The sequence below is a fragment of the Marmota monax genome, unplaced genomic scaffold, assembly GCF_021218885.2.
Source record: "Marmota monax isolate L192 unplaced genomic scaffold, Marmota_monax_Labrador192_F-V1.1 WCK01_AAM20220418_F8-fsc00014, whole genome shotgun sequence".
In the NCBI taxonomy this organism is placed as follows: Eukaryota; Metazoa; Chordata; class Mammalia; order Rodentia; family Sciuridae; genus Marmota; species Marmota monax.
The window spans coordinates 5,814,939-5,837,626 of NW_026695222.1; the positions used below are offsets into that span (position 1 = coordinate 5,814,939).

A 22,688-nucleotide genomic window follows, 5' to 3' on the forward strand; every position below is an offset into this window, starting at 1 on the left:
GGAGAGTGTGTGCCTGTGTTGATTTTTTGATAAGTTAAATTTGAGGGCCTCGTTGGGCTAAAAGTCCTGTTAATGGCATCTTATTTTCTATCTTTTGAAAAAAGTCTTATTCTTCAGTTGGTTCAACCATTTGATGCATCTTTGAAGACTTTCCAAAGCTGAGGCCCCATGAGAGCATCATTTTTGCATGATTCCTGGGACAGTCAGTTTCATTTGGGGTGGGCTGGGTAGGGTTTGGAAAGCTATGGGAACCATCTGGCAAACTCAGTGTCCTTGAACTTTGGAAAATGTCCAAACGTGGATGACTCTTAGAGGATGAACATTTTCCCGCTCCATTGGCTTTATCTGATTTTGCCCAGAATTGGATTTCGTTCATTGGCTGATGATTCACTGTAACATCCTCAGCACAGAAAATAGCATTTGTGGTGAAAGCAGCAACAGCAGCACAGTTGTTAAGGTGACTGCGCCACCAGGTGGAGAAGTGTAAAGCTGCTGTCTGGAGAGAGCCTTGCTTTTCAAATAGGAATAAGACATTGAAAAATTCCCCTTTCACACACACACACACATACCCTTCGCCCATACCCTGCAGCTTTGTGTATCCTCTCCATAAAGGCTTTCATTGTTTCCCCAGCCCTGAGTCAATATTAGTGCCTTCCTAGCTGGCATGCCAATGGCTGCCATTAAAATCTTTTTCTCTCATTCTAAGAACACACATGGTTGGTAATAAAAGCTCCCTTCAAGGCTTTTGCCTCTCTCCCTTCAACATGGAGATCAAAGAATCATGCTGTGAAGGTCAGTGGAGAAGAAAAGACTTCCAGCAGCAGAGCGTGCGGTGTGACATAAATAATGACAATTATGATGTTCAAAGGAATAGCATAGAAATCACACAGTGAAACTACTTTATGGTGCTTCTTAAGAACTGGATGTTTTACTTTATAATGGACGGGTTAGATTACAGACCCTTAGCTAGTTCACAAGCAATATTAAGGCAGAATTTCTCAATTGAAGTCGGCTTCAAATGAGAACTTTTTTTCTCAATTACTCCATTACTACATCACACTTCACCATATTTACTGAAAAAAAAAAAAACTTCAATCTCTCTAGGAAAGGAAGTGTGAATTAAGTGTTGGTTAGGTATAGATGTGTGTCTGTGCAAGCAATTCATTAGACCAATACCCATTAGTAATAAGACTGAATTTTCTTCAGCTTTAGTTGTTCATTAATGAGGAAAATAATGAACCCAAATGAGTTAGAGATGTACATTTTGCTTGGAGGAAAGAGAACTGTTGCATCTGTAAATTTTACTAGTGAATTTTTGTTTGTTTTGTTTTTGGAAATTTTTACTCCAACATGGAAGAATCACAGAAAAAAAAATCATGTAAGATAATTTTCAGGAGTCAAAAACTGTTTAAGCCCAAAATTCTGGTTTCAGTTAACTAACATTTTCAAGGAAAATGTTCAACTCATCTAAAAAGGGTTATCCTTCCTCATTATCACATATCAATGAGTACAGCATTCAGCTCAACCATGCTGAAGAAAGCAAATTATAATTTAAAAAGCAATTGCAGCTACTATGCATTACAGAAAAAAGAAGAGAAAGTGATGTAATATATCTTCTTCAACTCTAATCTACCTTCTGAGCCTCTGTCCATCTTCAAAATGACCAGAGGGAAGTGAAATAAAAACTATGTTTTCTCAAAAACCTGTAGGTCAATGTTTATAGTGACTTTATGTATAATCACTTCAAACTGAAAACATTTCAAATGTCCCTTAGTTTGGGAATGGAGAAACAAACTGTGATACCCCTGTATGGTGGAGTGTTAGTCATTAATCAAAAGGCACCAACTATTGAAAAATGCAACAACATGGACAGATTTCAAATGCATTATATTCAAAGGAAAAAGAATATTATTAAAGACTCTAGGATATTCTTGCAAAGCAAAACTTTGAAAACAAAAAACAAAAACCAACCAACCAACCAAACAAACAAACAAACAAAAAAGCAACCCAACAACAAAAAACACATTTATGGTTGTCAGAGGATTGAGATGGGGAGTGTTTTACTGTAAAAGCAAGTGGGGCTTTGTCTCTTTGCCTCCCAGCTGCCATGAGCTGAGAAGCTTCTCTGTGTTATGCTCCATGATGTTCTGTCTCACCTCAGGTCCAAAGCAATGGGATCAGTTGACCATAGCCTGAACTTCTGAAACCATGAGCCCCAAATAAATCTTTCTTCCTCTAAATTATTTTCACAGGTTTACTGTGAGAATCAGAAGCAGAATGCAGAAGAAAATAAGTTTTAAAAATTTGTGGTTTGGACAGAAAAACACAAATAAAACTGGGGCCAAAGAAGATGTGGTTGCTGAAGAGATTACACCAATAAAGTGAAGTTAAGTACTTTGCACAGAAAGAATAGGAAAGATGCTTTGAGATTTGAGAGGAATCAGCAAGATCACACTCATGGCCGGTTCAAGGGTGTAAAAATGAAAACTCCTTTGAGAAGACTCCTTGGTGGAACTCTGCCAATGGGGGGAATCTGGAAATCTCTTTGCCCAGGATTGATTTCACTGCACTCAGCTGCCCAGGCTTTCAGAAGCTGGTGCGGCTCTGATCCAAGGAGTCCCATGTACTGTTGGAGCTGGCAGCAGATGTTGATATCTCATTGGTGCTGGTTCTGCAGGAATGCAGGATGCTGGAGTTAGGGGGTCATGGAAGATTCTACTTAGATTTAAAAGGTCTGGGAGGCCAGGCAAAGTGTAGCAGGGTTGGAATCCTTGCAGGCATCTTTGAGAAGACAATGCATGAAATCAGCAGAATGAAGTCAAAGCTGCAATAAAGACCCCTGGGATTCAGAGATGCCAATTAAACAGAACACCTGCCAAGGGAAGCTGCTGACTGCAGACAGCTTGCCTAAGAGAGAGGCCAATTGGATGGTAACCAACAAGGCCACAGGGATGGAATTACACAAGTCTTTTGGTTATCACATTTCACTACCAAGTGTCTATACACATGCAGGACTTGTTTGCCTGGCTGGATTTTAGACCCATTCCTTCATTACATGCATCTATTCCTTCCTTTTGTAATGAGAATGTTTACTCGTGGCACTATATATTGGATATATATATATATATATATATATATATATATATATAACTTGCTTTTGCTTTTTACAGTGGCTCACACTAACAGTAAAGAATTTGTCTTAAATCTAACATGAGACTCTGGACTTGGACTTTTGGGCAACAGTTAATACTTTGGGAACTCTTGAAGATGGATTAAATGCACTTTGCATATTCAGGAAAGGTGGCGGGCATGGGGAAATTTAGGAGTAACTGAGCTATTAAGGCTCTTCATTTTCTTAGCAGTTATGCCACTATATATGTTTTTCACAATCTACAAACATGTACAAAAGTGTTGGTAAGTTCTACTGTATGCTATTTATACTTTAATTAAAAATTGCTAGTAAGAAATAATAAATAAATAAATAAATAGCTTGGGAAATTCATTGTCATCTTTTTTGTATGTTTGAATTTTGATTGATACATACATAAAAATTAAAGTTTTACATGCTGAGGGGTGCCATGTATTGTTCAATACATGTACACATTGCATCATATTCCTTATCATCTTATTATTAACTTTCTGCCCTAACAATTAAAATTGCTTCTTGTCTTTTAGCTTTGTGATATCATCTGCTTGATGCAAAAAAAAAAAAATCTAATATTTTTTTTCTTTCTGAATAAAATGCCATGTCAAATCATTGGTTATATTTTCAAGTTCTAAAGCTATTTATCTTTTTTAATTGTAGATGGAAGCTATATCCAAGGATGCTCCAGAATGTTGCTGAAATCGATTTGTCAACTTCTGTTTTAGGACAGCGTGTCAGCATGCCAATATGTGCTGGGGCTACTGCCATGCAGCGCATGGCTCATGTGGATGGGGAACTTGCAACTGTGAGAGGTAGGAAGTATGTCCTTAGCACAGGGACAGAAGAAGAAAAATGATTAGCAATTCTCTTCTATGATGCATCAAGCAAACACTTCCCTGCACTCAGAAAAATTAAGCTTGTTGGTTCTATCATCAAAATGCTATATATCCTGCTCTTCTATTTTCTAGTTGTATCTCTTTGGGCAACATACTGCTCTACACCTTGGGTTCCTCAGCTATAAAATGAAGATAAAATTCATACCTGCCTCATTGGATTACTGTGAATATAAGTTCACACATATTAAGTTCTTGGCATAGATTAGTGGCTCAATAAATGTTAGTTACGGGTGTTAATATCAACATCTCAAAAAATGAAGGTCTGAGAAATGGCTCTTCCAAGGCCACAGCTATGTAGGGGCAGAAGTGGGATTCAACTAGGTAGCTACCCTATTTCAAAGATCTACTTTCTCCAAGCCAAAGTGATTTCACACTGAAAAGAACAGAAGCAATCAGATTGCTTGTGTTTTCTTCTGTGATTTTGGATTAAGATTCTTTTTTATGGATGCGTTATTTTCCCAATAGAGCATTTTCAACTGCCTTAAGAGACAGCAAAGAGAAAATCAAATATGATGTAAAGAAATCTCCTATTGTGCCTAATTTTTGAACTTCCTAGTTCCTTAGCAATGATTAGCATTTAAAAGGCTATGCATATATCACTGTAATTTCTGCTTTAAAAATTCCTATAAAAATTGGTAATAAATTTTACTTGACATCTTTTGATGCTCAGTAGAACTGGAAATGAAGGCCAAATGAGCATGAACCAAATACTATTTTAAGGCATTTTAGTTCTAAAAATTAAGGATCTTGTGGATTCATTTTCCTCTTTGAAATGTTTGCCACAAAATTCTACCAGGGATGTCAGAATGAATTCTTCTGGGTTTTGGGCAGACTTAGGCAACTGAGGCTGGCACTTATTTTTGTTTGTTTCGTTTCTTTTCTTTCCTTTTCTCTTCTCTCTCTCTCTCTCTCTCTCTCTCTCTCTCTCTCCCTCCCTCCCTCTCTCTCTTTCTTTCTTTCATTCCTTCTTTCTTTCTAATCCTAGACCACATGCAGGTAAGTGGCCTTGGGATTCCTGGCATTGATTTATGGGAATCCTGAAAATTAGGCAAGGAGAAGGAAAAACTGGTTACTAAATACTAAATGGGTATATGTCTATTTAAAGTTGGGATAAGATGCCATAGGAATCAACCAGTAAAGAAAAGAAAACAAACATACAGAACTAAAACATTGTTGCTCTAAAATTTTTATAAAAATTTAAAGAAAAGGGCAAACTGAAAAAAAGTGATAAAATGTGATAGCAATGGGTTAATGTCCCTTCTCTGTAAAAAGCCCATATATTTGAAAAAGAAAATAACATATCACCCAAAAGGTACAAAAAATATATATAAGTGGAAATAAATATATAAGTAGGAAATTAACAAATGGAAACATTAAAACCACCAATAAATGGATGGAAAATATTTAATTTCACTGATAGGCAAAGGAATGTTAATCATAACAATATTTCTCATTTTCTAAATATCAAATTGTTATTTTCAGATCATACAGTAAGCTGAGGTTAGGAGTAAACTGTGCATTTTAAAAAGCTGATGAGGAACAGTTTATGGTGGAACAATCTTTCTAAAAATGTTTAGGCATTAAAAGTATTTTGGCATAGTAAAAAGCACTAAAAATGTAAATTCCATGTGATGCTACACATTATTTTCTAGGAATTCCAAGAAAGTAGTACTTTGAGGAAAAACACTTCTGCAAGGACCTTGCCATCTGTTATTTTTCTTATTCTTAATTTAATTTATTTTTTTTAATTTTTATTTTTTTGCAGTGCTGGGGTTCTAACTCAGGGCTTCATACACGCTTGGCAAGAGTGTAATCTCTAGCACATCTATTATATATTTAATAAGCAAAAAGTTGGAAAAATGTCTCAATCACTGGACATAAGTTGCAAAAACTAGGATGCATTGAAATGTAATGAAATTTAAAAAAAATGATATCATAGAGTATAATGACATAGAAAATCGCTATTATTTAATATTTTTAAAAGTATATATTTAAAGATGAGGATGCCTATCAGAGTTTACAAAGGTTTATGCGTGAGTGATGAGATTATTCCTGACTTTTTGTTCTTCTGACTCTTGGTCCGTAGTTATAAACTGCTCTTTGGATGATTTCTTAAGAAGAATTCAACACAAGTTAGATTTAAAAGAGGGGAGAAAAAAGGAAAACGATAAAGAGAATGGAAATGAAGGGAATGAAGTATAGAAATTAACAAGCAGTGGGTAAGACATCCCAGAGCTAACAAGTTGCTTTTATACCTTTTTATACCTTTACTTGATGTTTGACAGGTGTCAGTGTCTCATTTTGGCCAAATGGCTATAATTACAGAGAAAGCAGGTTTCTTAGTTAGTAAGGTCACTTTTAATGGTGCCAAGGTTAGTGTTCCTTATTCTTGGTGAATATAGGGTGTCAGTAAAGAAGAAAAGTAAGCTATTTAGAAACTATGAATGACTTCAGAGCCTAGTCAGGATTTAAAAAAAAAAAAAAATATATATATATATATATATATATATATTAGTTATATATATTTAAATATATCATATATAACTAATATATACATATATACAATAAAACAAGTGTGTGTGTGTGTGTGTGTATATATATATATATATATATATATATATATATGATGGACATTTATTTATTTATTTATTTATGCTGCTGAGTATCAGACTCATTGACTCACAGATGCTAGGCAAGCGCTCTACCACAGAGCTACAACCACAACCCCTAGGTAGGACTATTTTATCTAACATTATTTTCCTGAGCACTAAACTGTGAGAGGATATTAAATGCTCATTAGAGTCTAATCCCTTTAGAGTTATTTAGCGGACACTTATAAATCACTATGAAGGCCACTACAATTATTAAAGGATTGAATTTTCAAATCAGCCTGGAGAATCAAGCCATATTGTTAAATCCATTTTACGCATGAGAAACCAAGTTACACACCAGATGAGTAACTTGCTCGGGATTACATGGATAATGAGGGTTAGAGGTAAGATTCAGATCCAGCTATTCTGTCTCCAGAATTGGAGTTCCTCCTGGCCTTGAATGTCTGGAAAAATCTTCTGAAGTGTCAAGAGAAGAAATCCATTTATTTGCCAATCACAATCCTGTGGAAGTAATTAACTTATAACTTTAGATGCATGCAAAGTAGTTCTCCCAGGATAACAAAATATATAATAGACATTTGGAAAAAGTGGAAAAGACAGAATGAAGGGAATGTAGTGACATTGAGGTCATAGAGGATTTGGTGATGTCAATGAATGGTTACACTGCTCTCAAGAGTAACCAGATTTATAAGATCAACCTCCCTTGAGGTTTATTCCAGACTTCTTGAGTTTCAGAAAGATTATATTCCAGACTTGTGAGAGAAACCTCCCTGGAGAACTTCAGAATTTTTAAGGCTTTCATCAATGGGTTCTTGGTCTGTTTAACATTCAGATTAACCCCCCAAACCAGTGGTTATTGGCTTGTAGTCAAGTGGAATTCTTGGTCACAGTGTTTTGGTTGTAGAATGATGGGTTATTTGGAAGGGAGGGATGTGTCCCTGGAGCAGATTCTGTTGATGCCCCAGATATATTTCATCGTTGTTCTTCCTTTTTTTCTGAATCTGCAACTTTTTGCCTGGCATTTTCTCTGGCAGCAGGAGCCCATGAATGGCTAAGTTGGGAGTAAATGAATGAATGTGTGGTGTATAGTAACTGGTGGATAAATAGCTCAATTCTCTTTGTTCAGAGTAACTGAAGCATTTACTAATACTGTCACCCAATGGAATTGATCCCTAGTTGTCCACCAAAGTTTCCTGCCCATTAGCCTTGTCTTCCTGGTTGGCTACCTTCCTATATCTGTCTCTCACTCCCTCCATCCTCCAGTGATCACCTTGTGATCATCCCTACCTGGAACAACTTGCACTCAATCATCCTGTCATCGTTGGCTTCCAGAGGAATAAATACCAGGATGATAGTTAACTGAGGGCTATATGCAGCCATGGGAAAATTTTAAGTAAGAGTATAAGAACATTCATACTTGGTAAAGATTACTTTTTTTTCTGAAACTCAGAAAATCATCATGCAATTATGAAGCTTCTAATTTGATTTACTCCATCATCCCCCAAAAGAAAATGGAAATCTTTTCTAGTAATCGCAATCCTTGGGAATATTGTGAAATCTATGGATGTTATTATGAAAAGATTTTTTTCTGTCACCCTCCTAGTTATCTGGCCCCTAAATTTTCCAGATTTCAGGGATGTAGCCCCTTGCAAGGAAGAGAAGTAGGTACCAAGTTGAGAGGACAGAGGGTAGTTAGCAATCTGTCTCTTGAGAAAGTGTCCCCATCACCATAGTGAGAGAGAAGGCCATTTGAATCTATAGGGAATGATCTGGCCTGAGTAATTAGTATGTGCCTCCAGAAAGTTCTGAATGTTGCCATGGCAATGTAGTCTTCAATTCCCAATGGGTTCTTCAGACATTTTCGCAGAATCTAACTTTAAGGAAACTTTGGCCTTTCCTCTCACCTTATAACCCTAGTATGATTGCTGTTTTATGCTTCAGAATTACCAGCAGAGCTACACTTTTTTAAAAATATAAAATGGCAATGAATATAAGGTGGCCAGACAAAATACAGGGACAAGTTACATGAGAATTTTAGATAAAGAACAAGTCACTTTTTTAACCTAATATTTACTAAATGTGGCAAACCTATATAAATAAGAACTTTCAGGGATTCTTGTGAGGATTCTGGAAGTAAGTGCTTACAGAAATGGGGCATACTTTTTATTTGTCCTTCTTCCAAATCCAAAGCCCTCCAAATATTTCTCTTTCACATGTAAAAACCCACTTTCAGAAAGTCCTCTCCATTTTAACGTTGGTGGGAATGAAAATTCCTTTTTCTCAGCTAAAATATATTTTTGTCTTAAGCTTTATAAAGGGGGCCTCAAAAACGGCCTTTAAGGGTTAAGCTTGTAAAGTTAATGTCTGAAGAGGGAAGGAATTAAGAAAACAACCGCACAAGTGGTGGAGAAAGTAGTAAACCTGAGATCACAAGTTCCATCCAATCCTTGCTGAGATTGTATTTGTATCCCAAAGAGGGCAGCCACATCTTAGGGCTCACTGACTCTTCCCCCAAGGAGTGAGGATGAGGGGTTGCCAAATCTTCAAATATTTTAAGAGAAGTCAGAAATCTTGATTTTATGTACAATCTCCTGGTTTTTATATGTTGGCAAATAAATCAAAATGCTCTAAAACACTATTTGAGGAAACAATATGTGGGCCAAAGCAAATACTTCTGTGGGCTACAACTGTCTCCTGGGCTGCTCAGCTGGGACATCTGATTTATGTGAAAATCTGCCACTAACTGGTTTTGCTTCTTGTGGCAGGTCATTTTCACTCTGTAGGATTAGGTTTCTTCACTGATAAAATGAGGGGCTTAAGCCAAGAAAGTGGTGCTAGGGTGGTTTCCAGGATCTTAGAGACCTTAGTTGTATCACCAAACATACAGGTACTTGTGTTTCATGTTGGATCTTAGGAGAAAAAAATTTTTTTTTAAATTGCTGCTAAGATGAAAAGAAAACAAAGCAAACAAACAGCAACAAAAAACTCTTCAATAAGAAAACTACAAAAATAAAACCTGAAAATTCCTAACAGAAATGGGGGATTTTTTTTTTACAAATTTTTTTAGTAAATAAATAAATGGTTTTATCCCACTTAAACATTCACTGAATACTCTGTACAAAGTACAGACCTGCCCTTCCTTATTTTCCTGAAATCCTACCTCTTCTACCACATTTTATGCCAAATGTGGAGAGTTCAAATGGGGAGTATTTGTATGTGCTTGATTTCTTTCTTATACTATATACCTGAGATAGAGCAGAGGAAGTGGATACATATTTATCTTTGGATCTTGCTGAAAACACAAAAACACATTTAATAAATGTTGCAAATTCTGAAAGTAATACTTCAGAATCTTATGCAAAATGATCAAAGTCAACATTTGTTGAGAAATTAATGTGTGCCTGGCAATTTGAGTTTGTAATCTCATTTGTTTCTTATTACCACGTTAAAAATATGTGAGTCCAAAGTGTAAGAGCATTATTTTTTTTTGTATTTTTAATTATTTATTAATTAACTTATTTTAATTAGGTATATATGACAGCAGAATGCATTTTGATTCATTGTGCACAATTGCAGAACAACTTTCTATTTCTCTGGTTGTACATGATGTAGCGTCATATCATATGTGCAGTCATACATGTACCTAGGTTAATGATGTCCATCTCATTCCACCACCTTTCCTGCCCCATGCCCCCTTCCCCACTCCTCCCTCCCCTTTTCCCAATAAAAGTTCATTATTATTATTTTTTTAAGAAAATATTTTTATTAGTGCATCATAGTTATACATAACATTGGGGTCTACTTTAACATAATCATACAAGTATGGAGCACAAGTTGTTCCACTTTAGTCCCTAGTGCTTCCTTTTTCTCTCCCCTCCTCCTTCCCCCTGTTTCCCATCCTCTTCTTATTGTTTATTTATAATTTTTTTATATTTATTTTATATATCTATTTATAATTTTTAAAATTGGCACTTTAAATAAAGGCAAAATTCACTGCAGTGTATTTACATATGTACACAGTACAGTTCGTTCAATTCAATCCTCAGTCCCTCCCTTTTTATTCTTCCATTTCTCCCCCTCTATTACTTCCCTCGACTCCACTGATGGCCCATCTATATTTGTGGGATTCTTCCCTGTATTTTCCTCATTTTCTCTATCTTCCTGAAAAATCTTCCCTTGATTATTCTTCAACCCCTGTGGATATGGAAACTGAGGCTTGGGGAGGTTAATTACTTTTCTCAAGGTTATATCATTCTCTTAGGAGCTGTGTCTATAATATCCTGGTCAGTTACTGATATTTCAGATGTCATGAACTGTAGCCTAAGGCAAACCCTATGCTGTAATCTTGGAATATTAATTGAAAACATTATGTTTTTATAATTTTATCCTTTTGACTTTGAGAAGATGGAGCAAGCCATAGAAAATGAAAATTACAGAAAATATGAGCTTTCCATAAAATTTGGGAGCATATGTAAAGGTCTTAAAATATCAAAAAATTAAAATTAAAATTCCTGGATCTCTGTTGAAGGAAGAAAATCACTACAAAACATTGACTGGAATTTCTCACATGCTGTGCTATGCATGAAAGATGTTTCTACAGATTATTTAATTAGCATTTTAATAATTGTCAATTATTGTAACATTTTTGAATCTGATAAATGGTGCTATCAATAATGGCACATCCATTTGAGGCTCTGGTAGATTATTTAAAAAAATTTTAATTATAAAGTTTTGTTCATTATTTTCTTTAGGGAAGGGCATAGAATCCATTCTAAAAGTATTTAACATATTTAAGAAAATAGCAATGTTAAATGTAAGTGCCAGCAGTATATACAATAGATAGTATCATTAGGCTAAATTTCAATCTTGCAAGATAAGTAGAGCATCTCTGATTTCTCAGAGAACCAATTAATACAATGCTTTCTCTGTCACTTGATGCTTTATGAACATAAATAAGGGAATCGTCTGGGTTTGCGAACAATGGCTGTAAATAAAATTTTACTTCACCTTCCACGGTTATATAAGCTCCTCCTTTCCCCCTGCTTTTAAACATGGGTAATGAAAAAGAAATTTTAAGAAGATTAAATATTAATTCATCCTTGGGCTTCTGACTTGTTATATAGACAAATGCCACATGAGGGAGCACTGGGACCTCATATAGAGGAAAATTAAAATCCACCTAATGCGTTCCAGGAATGCTCAGCATATTAGCAAATTCGTATTAAGCTGTCAAAAAAAAAAAAAGTTTAAAAAGAAATTCCTGCCCCTGAATGTAATTAGAGGCTACTACACAGGATTTGATGGACCATAAAACCATTAAATCTAAACACTTTCTTTTTGAGCCCCAAAGCCAGAAAATTCCAAAGTGAAGTTTGAGGACTCAGCTATGCACTGACCACCTATAAGGTGCAGGTGGAACAAATTGCAGTGTAATACAAAGATCCATACAGACCCCAGAGAACTGAGTTAGGGCATAGGTGAGAGCTTTAGCTGTTGAATTTTTGGATTTTCCGAGATTAAGTGATCAAACTTAACATTGAGTGAAAGAACATCTACAGGAAAAATTGTCATTTCCTTTGCTCCAAACTCAGACCAATTATTTTTGAAAGTTTTATTGATTTATGTGTTTATGTGTTGTACTATGTGACCGAGTAGATATACATTTCAGCATAACTACTAGGGAAATGTCCCCATGATTCTCAATTTTATTTAATCCAGGCAAAACACCGGACTTGCTTTAAAGGAAACTTTTAGTCTTTCTGAAGTAAAGTGGCTTTTAGGCACTTGGTGTAATGCTCAGACTTTACATTCCTATCATTTCTCTTCAGGACAGACCTTTAAGGTCCTTTTCAGTGGCTTTTAGTAGTAGAGGGAAGGAAACCCTTGAGCAGGCACTAGAACCATTCAATGGCGGAGAGAGAACTTGAACCCGTTCTGTTTCACTCTGTAAAGTCTGACATCATGGTTTATTTTGTGCATTTTTATTAAGAAGAAACAAAACTAGGGAGGAACAAAAGGGAAGAGATTCCCTAAAGTTTTGCCCAAACTATATTAACTAAACATTTGGAAGCAAATATTTCCTGGTGTCATTGTAGTAAAAACAAACAAATTAAAATCCTAGTTGATGCCTCTGTTCACCCTTATTTCGATCAGTTTTAGCTCAATTTCATGTTTTGAACTGCTTTTCTAAGAACGGAAAAGTAGTGCATGTGATACGCATTATATGTACATGTGCATTCACACACACAACACACATGTGTACATATACACATATATTAAAAGATTATTGGCCTCCTTTGTATATGTACATGCCTATGATGCTATATTATATATAGATGCTATATTATATATATATATATATATATATTTAGTCAATATATATATATTGACTAAAAAGTGGGGTTACAATTTGATAAATTCCTTGAAAATGGGAAATATCATTAAGTTGAAAATGCATTTAATATACATAATCTAATGATTACTGTGGCTTAGCTTCGTAGTACACTGCAGAGCATTCGTCATTTGCCTGAATGATGCCAGTATTACAGTGAGCTGTAGCTCAGTATTGCAAGAGAAATATGAAATATGAGATATGGTTAGTCTAAGAAAAGATCAAAATTCAAACTTTAAAATGTTTCCACTGAATACATACATATTGCTTTTGTACTATCATAGAGTTGAAAACCAGGGATTGCACTATTGTAAGTTGAGAAAGGTCTGTATCTAGACAGTGAGTAATTCATTTCTAAAAATTTTCATAAAAATTACATTTTTGTTTTCACAAAAGTGCATTCAGTTCACTTTGCAATCAGATAAAATTTTTTAACGATGTTTAAAACATATTAAAACCTACCAGTATTAAATTCTAATATCAAATGCCATACTATCAAGAACTTTTTACCAAAATTTAGCCTCTAGAGCATCTTTCTTGAGAGCATGGGATTGTTTCTTCTCTGAATTAGTATGCCTGTGTGCATTAAAATGAGACAGTGAGAAGTCAGAGGCTCACATGTGTATCCCAACACTGAGATTGTTAAACTGTGAGAGGTTGATTGAAATTGTCAGGTGCAAACTTGATACTGCTCAAAGTCATCATAGAAAGGCATCTCACTGTGGTGTGGTCTCTGTGTGATCTGCCAGTTATGCCAGGACCTGACAGCTCGATCAGATGACAGAATAATAACCTGAAAGTCATTGCAGTAGAGCTAATGTTTTAGTCTATTGTAGAGTTCTGTCCCAGATATAAAGCAAAGGCAAGGCAGGGAGATCTAAGATGTTACTGAGACTATTTGTTCCTTGCAAATATTTCTGCAGAGTAAAAAAGAAATCTAGAGATAGAGTGGCAGTGTGGTCGCTCAGGATTATTCTGCTCCTGATTCAGACAATGAAGCATCGTGGAAGCATTAGAACAATTAAGTGTAGTTTCCTGGCCTTTCTTGAAAGTGTTTAAATGAGTACAATTCCCTAAATAGTAGAAGAAGATTTGTTTGACCACGTCAAAGAATTTAGATCATAATTGTAGTGGAAGTTTTATTCTTTCTGTAGAGCAGAGGCTTCAGAACTTTATTTTCTGGGTAATATCAATTGTAATTTGCGATATTTATGCAACAATGTTAATTGTGTCTTCAGCAAACCTGTGTAACCTAAGTGCACTTATGATGAAAGGCGGACACACACAGTGGACGTTATGGCCCACACTTATGCAAACACTTCAATATGTCAGACCTTGAGTTTAGAACCACACAACGGCTTGATACTTTGTCATTGCATATTTTCCCCATTACACAATGACTTCCTGTGCAGATGACAAAATTCGTTTTCTCAACAAAATTATGTTCAGTGCAGCTGTTTTGGTGACTAAGTTTTGCAGAAGCCTTTTAATCAAATGTACCTTCAAAAAATCTGAGGCCCTTTGAACAAATTACCCCTTTCTCTTCTCCACCCCCTCCACTTTTTCCTTTTTCTTTAAAAACTTAATTCGGGAAAATCAATTCCCTTTTCCCATTAAGTGGAGGTATTTTTCAAAGAAATCATTTGTACCCAAAGTAACACATTATTTAATTGTTCTGCTCCAGTCTGGGTACATGATTTATTCCACATGAATTAATGTTCCAAATAATAGACCTTTACTCCCCTTGATAAATAATGTTTTCTCTGGTGTCATGAGGGTGATGGTGGCTGTGGATCGGCATCCTTCTCAGATGCACTATAATTTCCTTCCATGTCAAGCCTTTGTGATGTGCTTTAGTTTTAACTGATGACTGAGCACCCTGTTGGTAAGATTGTTGGACCTGATATTAAACATTTGGAAGCTATTTTATAATTGGTAAATTGTGTCTTCTTAGCTTTGAGTAACTTCTTTCTTTTCTTTCTCATCTTCTGCCATTTCATTTTTATTCGGTTATTTATTTTCCCTTCTAATCTGAAATCTAGGAAGCAGGCCAAAGCACATATAAGCAGGCTTATAAAATATAAGTGATGATGGTTAAGTGTGCTGAGGGGTTGTCACTCTAATGCTGTTTAATTCCTTGACATTAAAATAAGTAAGGGATGAATACATGAGAAACCATGGCAAGAGAATTTGTGTCTCTATTTGGAAGGTTACTAACAGGTAATGACTGAGTAATCAGCAGGTCATGACTGGATGCTGGCATGCGTGTTATTGCCCACCTTACCACCATGGTTTAGTTTTTCTTTCCTGTTTTCCATAAGGAAAATCTTGAGTGGCTCTTCAAAGACGGGAGGACCACCACACATATCCTTAGATGAGTACTCGTGAAAGAGAATATCTATCTCATTGTTTTCAAATTATGGTCTATGAGTCAATAGAATAAACATCAATTGGGAGCTATTAGGAAATGCACAATCTCAGGTCCCACTACAGAACAAATGGGTCAGAATCTGAATTTTGTCAACATTCCCATGTGATCACCATGCACATCAAAGCTGGAGAAGAAGCGGAGAAGCCTGGTATGAAAGTTCCTGGTGGTTCCCAGTTAGAGGCATAGTTGAAATTCTCAAACATGAAGCATATTAGGTGGAGTACAAATACATTCCCTTCTGAAGACCATCTAAGTTCTGTCTTGACTCTCTGAAGTGAGTGGGAGGTAAGATACAGACTAGATAAATAAGAGGGCCACTCAGTAAATTTTCAATTAAAGACCTGGCATGGGCGGGCTTAGTATCCAGGTCCCCAAAGTTGAAGTACACAATATGTTTCCCATTTTCACTTCTTCACATCCAGATTACCTTGATCCCAGAAATGAAAGTTTTTGTTAAGGCTTGATATTTAAAGGGAACTAACAGTCATTAGAAGCATAACTTCGATCCTTAGCTTTAAGGAAGGTGCTCCCAGTGCAGGCTGCTTTGCAAAGCTTTTGACCTGTTCTAGTCCAGGATATCACTATCCCTTGGTGTTCAGGATTGTGTCAACCCTAGAGGTAATGGCATTCGTATCTGGTACAAGTCGATGTCAACCTCATTAGTTGAATATGGGTTCCATAGTGTATGGAATTCAGCTAGCCCTCTATACAATGGCGGTCTAGGGAGGAAGAACTACACCCTACACCAGGCTATTGCAGGTCCTTGTAGCATTTTGTCTTTCTAGTGCTGGGACTTGATATTAATCTGAGCGTGTATTGTTTCTGGGTCTGAGGACATCATTCATTCTATAAAACTGAAAGCATTAATGCTTTCCATCAGTCCAGAGTCCATTTTTTTTTTTGGAGGGGACACAGATAGGGGTGATAGTAAGCTGTGCTATTTTTAAAATAGAAGAAGATTATTGGTGAATTATAATTAAACATGGTAGGGAGATTCATTATGCCATCTTTGTATATGCACACAATATAATTTGATCAATCTCATTTATCAGTACCTTCTGTTTTCCTCCCCACCTCCCCTCCCTTGATTCTCTTGTTCTACTCTATGGTCTTCCTTCTATTATTAGTATTATTTTAATTGGTGCCTTATAATTATATAGAAAATAGGGTTCTTTTTTTGTGCATGGACATAGCAAAATTTTAGATTTTATTCACTAGTACTTCCCCATGGCTCCTCCCTCTTGATCCCATTTCTCCACTCAATTGCTTATTTATTTATTTATCATTTATTTTACTTGGCATTGAACCCAGAAGCACTCTACCACTACCACATCTCCAGTTATTTATTTATTTATTTATTTTGAGAAAGGATCCCCCTAAGTTGCTGAGGCTGATCTCGAATTTGCAATCCTGCCTCAGTCTCCTGAGAAGCTGGGAATATAGGTGTGGGCTATTGAATCCAGTTCTCTCTTCTATTTTCATTGGATAACTTTCTTGATTCCATTTTTTCTTTCTAAGTCCCACATATGAGAGAAAACTTTTTTGACTCTTGACTTTCTGATTCTAATTTCACTTAGGTGTTTTTCAGTTCCATCCATTTACCAAAAAATGACGTAAATATATTCCTCTTTATGACTGAAACTCTATTGTGAATATGTGCATTTTCTTTATCTGTTAATCCATAAATTGGCTATTGTGATTTGGGCTACTGTAAACATTAGTTTATATTTGCAGTTAAATCACAAGTGGAATAAAGGAAAAAAAAATACATACAAAGGATTTCTTCATTCTTCCAGGTATTATTGGTTAATGTAAATACTGACCCTCCTTTAGACTTACTCTACAGTTCTCTTCATGGAAATCTATAAACAGTTGTGGATGGAGGTGGGGAGAGACCAGATTTGCTGCAATTCCTGAATTTTTTGCTGTTATCTTGTCACTGACCGTCCAGAAATATATGCCTTGAGAATTCAGAAATTATTTCTTTAGATATTGCTTCCTATACAAGGCCCTATAGGGAATTCCTTGGCATGGAAAAGATTTTTCTCTTTTTAAGAACTTTCCCTTAAAAGGAGTGAGCATTTGACACTATTTGGGAAGGAAAGAAAGAGAAGAATGTGTTCCTGCACATCAAAAACATGGCAGGAAAACTTCCATACTATTTTCCAAAATGCATGTAGTAGTGTATATTCCTGCCAAGTGTACACCAGAGTTCCTTTTTCCCATTCTAGACAACATTTATTATTATTTGCCTTTTATTTTTTATTTTTATTTTTTGGTACTGGGGATTGAGCCCAGGGGCACTTTACCATTGAGCTATATCCCCAGACCTTTGTAAAATTTATATTTTGAGACAGGCTATCTCTCAGTTGCAGAGTTTATGCAGAAAATGTTCCAACATCTGTGTCAATGGACTAACCAGCAATGCTATAAACTGGGCAGGGCAGCTAGGCTTACAGATGTTTTGCAGGTGGAATGTGCCTCAGGGATTCAAGGTTGGCACTGAAACCAAGGCCTTTAGACTTTCAATCAACCAAATATCTCATTGTGAGATATGAATATTATTTCCCAGTTCATATATGTAGCTTTATGTTTGATGCCTGAGTGCTGATAACCTTACCAATGTCTCTTTTGGTGATAGTATGTGACTCCTATGCATTTTTCTACTAAATATAGATGAGAAAGAAATGCCAACATATAACCAGAGTCTGAATAAATTTAGAGAACATCAAAAGTGTAGCTGTTTATTCTCAAAGATATGTCTTAAGGGTGATAAAAGAGAGGATTAAAAATAAGGAATTATAATCCTGGGTTTTCGTATGAAATTGATGTTTAGTTCATGGTGAAGGATCCTGGATATGTTATCTCTAGGATGTACTAATAGAAAAGCCCAGATTTTTAGGCTTAGAATAACATTAGGGACTGTTTAGTCAGCCTTTTTACTGTTGTAAAAAGGCCTGGTAGAACAGCTTAGAGGAAGAAATGTTTATTTTGGTTTCTGGTTTCAGAGGTTCAGTCCACAGTTAGCTGGGTCCAAGGTGAGGCAGAATATCATGGCGAAAGGGCAGAGGAAACAGCGCAGGATATGGCAACCAGGAAGTGGAGAGAGTTCTGTTTACCAGGGACAAAATATAAACCCCCAAAGCACAACCCCAGTGACCTACTTCCTCTGATCACACCCTACCTGCCTAGAGTTACTACTCAATTAATCAATATTAGTGGATTAATTCCCTGATTATTATATGGCTCATAATCTAATCATTCCACCCATACAAATTCTTGCTTTGTCTCACCCATGAGCTTTTAGGGGATACCTCATATCTAAACCCTAACAGAGAACTTCATCATCAGTATGAGCCAGGACTTGCCTTTATAGTAATAACCCCTTGTCCATAAGCTCCATTTGTCAGGTGTTGTGAAAATATTCAGTACCGTTTGATAAAAAGCCAGAAGTTTGGAATGGAAATAAAAACTGATGCCAGTCAGTCTTTGGAGCATGAAATCTAACTGTTCTTACCATTGAGAGCAGGAGGAGAGAAATTCAGAGATGCACAGGTAGAGTAAAAGGACCAAACACAGGAGTCCTCTGAAACCCTAGACCAGGATATCTCTAATGAGAAATGAAACCAATTCATACAATTTGAAAGATTATAATTTTTATCCACCCAAGTAAGTGTGAGCTAGAAGGATTTAATCTTCATCTCTCAGGTAAGTTGATATTTGAAATCCTTAACAACAAGTTTAGCAACTGACCAGTTAGGAGTGGTGTTTGGATGATGGTCTCCAGTCTTCCAGTAGGTTTGTATGTTCCAGGCCTTTCAGGCATTGATGTTTAAGCTGTTGGATGGTAGAATGGTCTGATGTTTCCTTGGGGAGGGAAGGAATGGATGACATGTTGAAGCACATTGAAGGAAACCAAGATTGGTGATATTCACTTCAAAGTCATGGTTACTTACCAATTGGGATGGAATTAATTTGATATTTTAGCAAGGCTCTTTGCCATACTGGTATGTATCAACTTAATCTTAGATCTGTCCTTAGTTGAAAGAGCAAATTTTTAAAAAATTTTTCTCTAAATTTTTATGTATTGTAGTTTAGCATACATTTTATTCATTTTTATTTGCTCTTTTTAGATATGCATGGGAGTATAGAGTCTCTTTTGACATATTATGCATACATGGAGCATGATTATTCTAATTAGGGTACCATTCTTGTGGTTGTACATAATGTGGAATTTCACTGGTGGTATACTCATATGCGAAAGTAGGAAAGTTACATCCAAATGATTCTACTGTCCTTCCTACTCGCCTCATTCCTCCCTTCCCTTCATTTCTCTTTGTCTAATCCAATGGACTTCTATTCTTCCCCTCCCACCCTCTTATGTGGATTAGTGTTCACATATCACAGAGAATAGTTGGCCTTTGGTTTTTTGGGACTGGCTTGAATAAACAAATTTTTAATTGTTATTTTGAATGGTTCTTGGAAAATCTCAGGCTCTTGTAGCTCATTTTAATATTATATTTTGTTAAATACAATGGATGCAATTCATCAATAATTTACCTTTATCAAGAAAATAATCACAGGTAAATGGGAAACACCATGATCGGCAGTATTTGGTGTAAGAGGCATGGGACCTTATAAAATTTTTCCTTCTTTTTTCTCCTGGGAGTAATAACAGCCTCAACAGATAATGCGTCAGCACAGCCTCTGATAGTCCCCCTGCATCCTGGAGACTCTTTTTGAATAAATGTATTAGATCACCAATATTTATAGAGTGCCTAAAACTGGAAATAATAGTAACTTGGAATTTGAGGGATCCAGATTCCAAATTTCAGCCTCTTAAGTTTGAATCATGAACAACAAATAAGGATCAGCAATAGCTCCAGAAGCCGCTTGTATCAGAACAGGTAGGCTCTGGAAATAGATGGCATGGAGAGACTGTCCTTCTTTTTCCAGAACATCCACATTCAAGCCACTTGGGTAACATGCTTGTGAAGACTGACATCTTGCACAAATTAGATGGTTTGAATGCCTTAGGAATTAGCTGTGCATTTGTGTGTGTGTGTGTGTGTGCGCATGTCTGTGTGTATGGCATTTTGACAATCAAGGTTTAATGTCTGCAGCTATTTCTTAGAAATCAAGCAAATATTTTTGCAGACTTTGATGTTACTGTTGGCAGAGCCACTGCTAAGCCTACATGATGCTTTAGTGTTATTTACAAAAAGATGCCCTTTATCTGAGTGGTCCTCTTTGCTGGATCTCCTTTGTGCCACCTCACTGCACCTCTGACATATGGCAGATTTTCTCATTGATTTCCAAGATTCTGTGCCTCCTCAGAGATGTGAGTATGCTAGCATCTCTCAGGCACATGGCAAACCTACTCTCTTGGAGATCATGACTATGAAATACAGAAGAAATAAATTTATCCATGCTTGGTACCAGAGAGTCTTTTGGACATCTGAGAGTTCTAGAAAGATCCTTGCCCTGGAGGAATGATCAGACGTACTCGGTTTTTTATGCTACTTTGCTGTCCAACAAACACTGTGTGACCTTAGTTAGGTCACATCTTCTCCAGGACATCCTTTCTTTGTGGTAAGTTGATGGTTAAGAAGATTCTGACCCAAGCAATCAATGTCCCCTGGCATTATTTCCATATTTCCAAATCTTAATGAAAATCAGACAATGGTCCAGATGTTCATATGTGTTATTGCTTAGAAAAATATGGGGTTTTTCTTGGACAACAATTTGCAAGTCATAAGACCCTATGATAGAAATTCTCGGAGGAACTCTTGGGGCAACATATTAATGACCCATAAACATAATGATCTCCAGCTTACATCTTCTGAATGTGCCCAAATGACCTGAGAACAAGGATGAAATCACCTTCAAAGTCATGGGAAAAGTAGCATTTTTCAAAAACCAAATCCATTTTATTACTGTTTGAACTTGGACTTTTACTATCAAGTGGTGATGCTACTACTTAAATGTCAGAGTATGATTCAGCACTGGCAGCATCAGTATTGTAATAAGTTTTCCTTGTTAGAAAGGAAAACTTGGGGTCCCATCTTGGACCTGTGTAGTCAGACACTGAAGGTGGGACAAAGAAACCTGTTTTCATAAGCCTTCCAAGGACTTGGTTATTGCTGTTAGCTAAAGTTTGAGAAGAACAGAAGCTTTATTTATTTATTGTTTTTTTTCTTTTTTCTTTTTTTTTTTTTTTTGGTATTTTGGCAGTGGTTGGGATCAAACCCAGAGCCTTAGTCATGATAGAAAAACACGTTACCACTGAGCTGCATCCACAGCACTTTTGATTTTTTATTTTGAGATAGGGTCTTCCTAAATTGTCTAGGTTGGCCTCAAACTTGCAATCCTCCTGCTTTACCCTTCTGAGTAGCTGGGATTACATACAGGTGTGCACCACCATGCTCTATAGTACAGAAACATTTTAACCTGCAAGTGCAACTTTATAAGTACCATCTCACTAACTTATCATCATTATCTTATGAGTGTCACTTTGTAACTACATTTACTCCCAAGTGGTAGGACAAGGCACTAAGAGCAGCCAAACACCTGGAGTCATATAGTCAGTTTTAGATATTTATAATGTATCTTCTGTCCTTCTCTATATAGTATTCAAACATTCTATCAATTTTTCCTCCACTAAGTTGACTCCAATTTTACTACTTTTGGAGGAAAACCCAAGATCCATATTTGTTAAAGTCTTCTAAGACAAATGTTTGTTTACTAATTTTTCATTTTGTTTCTTGTTTCTTGCTATCTTGCTCAAGAAATGTTGAGTCTATTTGAGATTTCGAACATATACACCTTTTTAAAACTGTAAAACAAAATAAGTGGTAGAATACATCGTTAAAATGAAATTTTAAAAACTAAGGAAGAAAAAAATAAGAAAAATAAAGGTAGAAAAATTAAACTCACTGACAATTATCTTTCCCACGGTTAACATGAAATTTATTTAGTTTCCTATACCAATAATTATAATTTGAACAAATATGGAATCATACATGTTTTGTAGAATGTTTTTTCCTTAAAATATCTATATCTCAAACAACTTTGACTGTGAACATTTTATAAAAATAATTGTAATAGGGTTATCCAGAGAAACAGAACCAATGACTCTCTCTCTTTCTCTCTACACACACACACACACACACACACATAAATATGTATCTATATCAATATCTATCTCTACCTA

The 22,688-nt window shown here is 36.0% G+C and overlaps 1 protein-coding gene across 1 annotated transcript in view; it reads left to right on the forward strand.

Annotated features, from left to right (window-relative positions):
* The window catches only part of Hao1 (hydroxyacid oxidase 1), a 52,746-nt gene that overhangs the window by 3,305 nt on the left and 26,753 nt on the right, over positions 1–22,688 (forward strand). The window contains exon 2 of the mRNA XM_046433274.2: positions 3,806–3,957. Coding sequence (XP_046289230.1) covers positions 3,806–3,957 — 152 coding nt within the window. The remainder of the gene's footprint in view (positions 1–3,805; positions 3,958–22,688) is intronic.